Raw genomic sequence first — 4,629 nt, forward strand, 5'->3', positions numbered from 1 at the left:
TGACCAAACACAACGTGTGCTAACTATTTTAGCCATACCACACATTTATATACAATACAGTCTTTATACATTTTGTTGTGTGATAGATATGGGTGTCTGGGGACTGATCTCTCTAATTTTCTTTTGTGGACTATCGTTTAGTTGCTAGAATATCAATAATTCTCGAAGGGGATGTGTACTAGTGCATCGTGTTATGGTGCATTGATTTTATATGCCTATTAAGCTGCATTTTTGGGCCAGTTAAAGGCCAAAGAATAATTGGCGCTTTAATGTTTGGTGTTCAACATCTCATCAAGCTCCTTTTTCAGGCAGTGTAGAGAGGCCTACTTTGGAGTGTTAATGTTTTTTGCATTTCTCTAAGAAGTCTCAGATCTTCCTTAATAAGATAGATGTATTTGTTATTTTCCTGTGAAAATGTTTGCTTTCATTAGTCATATTTAAATGTGGAGCATTAATTGGCAGTTGGTTTGGTGCTCGTTTTCTCAGTGGCAAAATTAGAGCTCCCTTATGATAATACTGCAAAATGTCACTGCGACCTCCAGTCAGATAATGGCGTTCTTAAAATGAGACCCCCCCCCCTCCTCAGCTCCTGTCCTTAACAAGCAGGACAGGAGCTGACAAAAGATTCAGAATAACTTTCCTACACTCCTAACATCCAGACCTACATACCTGTGGAATTTCTGCTCTTTGCGTACGCGCGCGCTTGTGTGTGTGTGTGTGTGTGTGTTTTTTTTTTCTTTTCTTATACACTCTGATTGGCAGAGAAGGGCTTGTGCAGCAGGAGCGTGTGGTTTCCATAGCAATGGCATGTTTGGAAAGGTCCCTCTGAAAGGATGGTGTTTGTGAGAGTGTGTGTCTGTGTGTGTGTGTGTGTGTGTGTGTGCCTGTGCCTGTGCCTGTGCCTGCATGCACATGTGTGTGTATGTATGTGTGTATGTATGTGTGTATTTATGCGTGTGTGTGACGATCGATGTGCTCCACAAGCTTCGTCTCTGAGGGAAAAACAAGAGGGCTGGAGGGCTGACAAAGACAGGTGGAATAGATATGTAGGGAGGGAACAAAGGAGATTTTGTGTCTGTGTGTGTGTGTGTGTGTGTGTGTGTGTGCGTGTGTGTGTGTATGTGTGTGTATTTCAGTGTTAGTGTGAACAACTCGAGTGAATGTGTATGTGTTTGTGCACACACATACAGTTTCTTTTTTCGAGGTATCTGACCGTGTCTACTTCTTTGTCCCTCCCTGTCTCCCTCCCTCCCCCCCCACCCTCTCTCTCTTTTGCATTCTCTTTACAGGTGGTCATGCTGTTCTCTATGATGTGCTGTGTTCTGGGATTTTCCCTGCTGCCGCTCCTCCTGTTTCCCAGCCCTGTGCACTCATGCCCCACCCGCTGTGAGTGTTCTGTGCACACGCGCTCAGTCTCATGCCACCGCAAACGGCTGGTCCAGGTGCCCGAAGGCATCCCCATCGAAACGCGGTCGTTGGACCTCAGTAAGAACCGGTTACGCACCATTACGCCCCAGAACTTCTCATCTCTGCTCCTGCTAGAGGAGTTGGACCTAAGTTCCAACTTAATCGCCTCCATCGAATCCGGCAGTTTCCGCGCTCAACCCCGACTGCGCTCGCTTCGTCTCCGCAGTAACCAGCTGACCCTGCTTCCGCGTGGCGCTTTGGCGGGCCTTGGCGAACTCACGCTATTGGACGTCAGTCAGAACCGACTGGTTATTCTGCTCGATTATGCTTTCGAAGAGCAACGGAGGCTGCGCGTGTTGGAGCTCACGGATAACGAACTGGTCTTCATCGCCCCTAGAGCTTTCAGCGGACTGTCCTCCTTACGTTCGCTCACACTGCAGAGATGCAACTTAAGTGCTGTGCCAACGCATGCCCTGGCGCACCTACATGGCTTGACCACCCTACGACTGAGGGAACTGGGCATCGCTGACCTTCAGCCGCACCCCTTCAAGGGCTTGGGACGCCTGCGACACCTGGAGGTAGACAGCTGGCCTGAGCTGGAGGCGATTCCCACCCCGGCTCTACAGGGACTGAACCTCAGCACTCTGTCCATCACGCGCACCAACATATCATTGGTGCCGATGATAAGGCACCTGATCTTCCTCACACATCTAAACGTGTCCTACAGTCGCGTGCGGGTTCTGCCAGCTGGCTGGCTGCGGGGGTTGGAGCGCCTGGAGGAGTTGCGCGTGCGGCAGGCGCAGCTGCAGAACGTGGAGTCGGGAGCCTTTCAGGGCGCCCTGTCCCTTCGCCTGCTTGATCTCTCCCACAATCACCTGACCACTCTTGAGATGTCCACAATACCCACGCCGGACAACTTGCAGAGCTTGCTGATTGGCCAGAATCCCCTGGTCTGTGACTGCCGTCTGCGCTGGCTGCTGCAGAGGACCCCACCCTTCCTGTTTGGAGAAGTGCAGCCTGAATGCAGCGCGCCTGCCGCCCTGGCGAAGAAGCCGCTACGCGAAGTGGTGGAGCCGCTCCTTTCTCGATACGTCACCTGCACCAAGCCGAGGGTCGTCTCCGTGGCAACACAGCCCTCGCAGGCAGAGGAGGGTCAGAGGGCTTGGCTTCATTGCAGTGCAGTTGGAGCCCCGCCCCCCTCTGTCTCTTGGGTAACGCCACACAGACGTCACATCACCATCAAGAGCACTGGCAGGCTAATCGTCCACAACAACGGGTCACTTGAGTTCCGCGTGGCTGAGCCGCAGGACAGCGGCGTTTACATATGTGTGGCGTCGAACCCAGCAGGTAACACCACCCTGTCTGTTTCACTTGCCGTTAAGAGCCTGGGTGTTAGAGACAGAGCGTTATACATGAACCGCTCTATGACCTTTGACCCCGACTACAACATCTCGTTTACCAATGGCACAGAGCGCTATACCATCAGGGTGGTGCTAGACTTCACGACTATTCTGGTTTCCACAGCGATGGGCTGCCTCAGCTTCCTGGGGGTGGTCTTATTCTGTTTCCTGCTGCTGTTTGCATGGAGTCGAGGGAAAGGGAAGCACAGAGGCAGTGTTGACATCCAGTATGTTCCGCGAAAGAGGAAAGGAGCTAACACGGAGATCGCAGAGACCAGCGGACCCAGACGAGTCAACATGAAGATGATATGAAGTCTGTAGCGCAATACAATGTTAAGCAAGGAAATACTCTGAACATAGAAAAAGACCAAGACAGAGTAACAGTGCTACGGCAGTGGAGCGGTAACGCGCTCTGCAAGGTTCGGTGTGTGCGCACACATACGTGTATGCATCATTGAGTGAGTGTGAGTGTGTACATGATCTGGACCATGTATGTTTGGATGTCAGTGATTCTATAAAATGTCTTGGTTGATTTGTGAGAATTTTGCACACAAATATCCAAACAAATCTACTTATCCAAATATGTATTTGCGCGTCCTCTGTGATGCTATATCTGTGGACAGAAACACTTAAGACTACGTGAAGTCGTTATATAAGGAAAAAAAAAAAATAGACATTTCGTATTTGTGGGAAAGAATGATCTATTTATATACATATATTCCAAGTTCCATTATAATTAAAGCTGCAAAAACTCAAATCGTCTTCCCTGACAAAGCGAAGTATCTACTGGGAACAATGCCTCGGCAACGCTGTGTTGTGAAGTGTTTGGTTTTGCTCAGAATTGCTGTTGTCTCTCAGGAGAGCCCCCCCCCCCCACCAGAAAAATCTGAGAGGGACGGTGGGGGGAGCACAGAGAGTCGTCACTCATCGTGTTGTAAACATGTTACAATGTAAAGACCTGTTATGACATGGTGGCAACAGGAGCCTTGTTTGTGACTCAGTGGAAGTCTGTGGAACTATGTGAACTGGTATTTCTCTTTTGATGTTCTGTCAAATGCTGCTCAAAATTGTTTTTACATAAATATCTGGGTATATTTTCCAAAGAAAAAAAAAAATAATAAAACTGCATTATACAGCTTGATTATTGTAACCACGGACGGATCCTAGACTTGATTCTTGTCTGAAATGACTGCAAATTGGATCCATGACATATCCACAAATTCAGAACTCATTCATCTGTGATCAGACACATGACCCAAAATAACCCTATCAAACAAACATATGCAACTGTCACCCTACCAAACATAGCCATCTCTCATCCAAAACATTTCTCAACCCTACCCTAACATTAATCAAAATTCATAACTTAACCCAACACCCTCGCCCATTTACCAGTCCTGAACTGGGACCCATTACACACCACTTAAAACAACAAAAAAAAAAAAACCCACTTCAAAACCAACACTACCCACTCTGAACCAGCTAAGGACAAGCTTGACTTGTGAACAAAGTCTGCTCCATTTACACAAAAAAACCCCAAAACAAAAAACAAAAGACCCAAGCTGTGTCCATGAGCACATCATCACCACAGAAGAACAGAGCGTTCTTGGTGTCCACATGGTGACCTTGCTGTGCTCTGTCAGCATGAATTTGGGGTGAAAATCTGAGTGAGCAGCGGGGTTTTTCTGTGTGAATGACTCTTTCTGAGAGACACTTCACAGCAAGAGGAACTGAAGCGTGAGCTTAGCCTCCAGCTCAACCTGGAGATACTAGAGAAGTGTGTGTGCGTGTGTGTGTGTGTGTGTGTGTGTACTGGAGCAGG

The 4,629-nt window shown here is 48.3% G+C and overlaps 1 protein-coding gene across 1 annotated transcript; it reads left to right on the forward strand.

Annotated features, from left to right (window-relative positions):
• The first annotated feature begins 1,295 nt into the window (after positions 1-1,295).
• Positions 1,296-3,119, forward strand: lingo2b (leucine rich repeat and Ig domain containing 2b). Its single transcript, XM_030772719.1, has one exon. The coding sequence runs from the start codon at positions 1,296-1,298 to the stop codon at positions 3,117-3,119; it is 1,824 nt and encodes a 607-aa protein (XP_030628579.1).
• Positions 3,120-4,629: the final 1,510 nt, after the last annotated feature.

Source organism: Chanos chanos, chromosome 4 (assembly GCF_902362185.1).
Source record: "Chanos chanos chromosome 4, fChaCha1.1, whole genome shotgun sequence".
NCBI lineage: Eukaryota > Metazoa > Chordata > Actinopteri > Gonorynchiformes > Chanidae > Chanos > Chanos chanos.

Coding starts and splice junctions, on each gene's coding strand:
- lingo2b (XM_030772719.1), top strand. CDS start 1,296: ATGCTGTTCTCTATGATGTGCTGTGTTCTGGGATTTTCCCTGCTGCCG.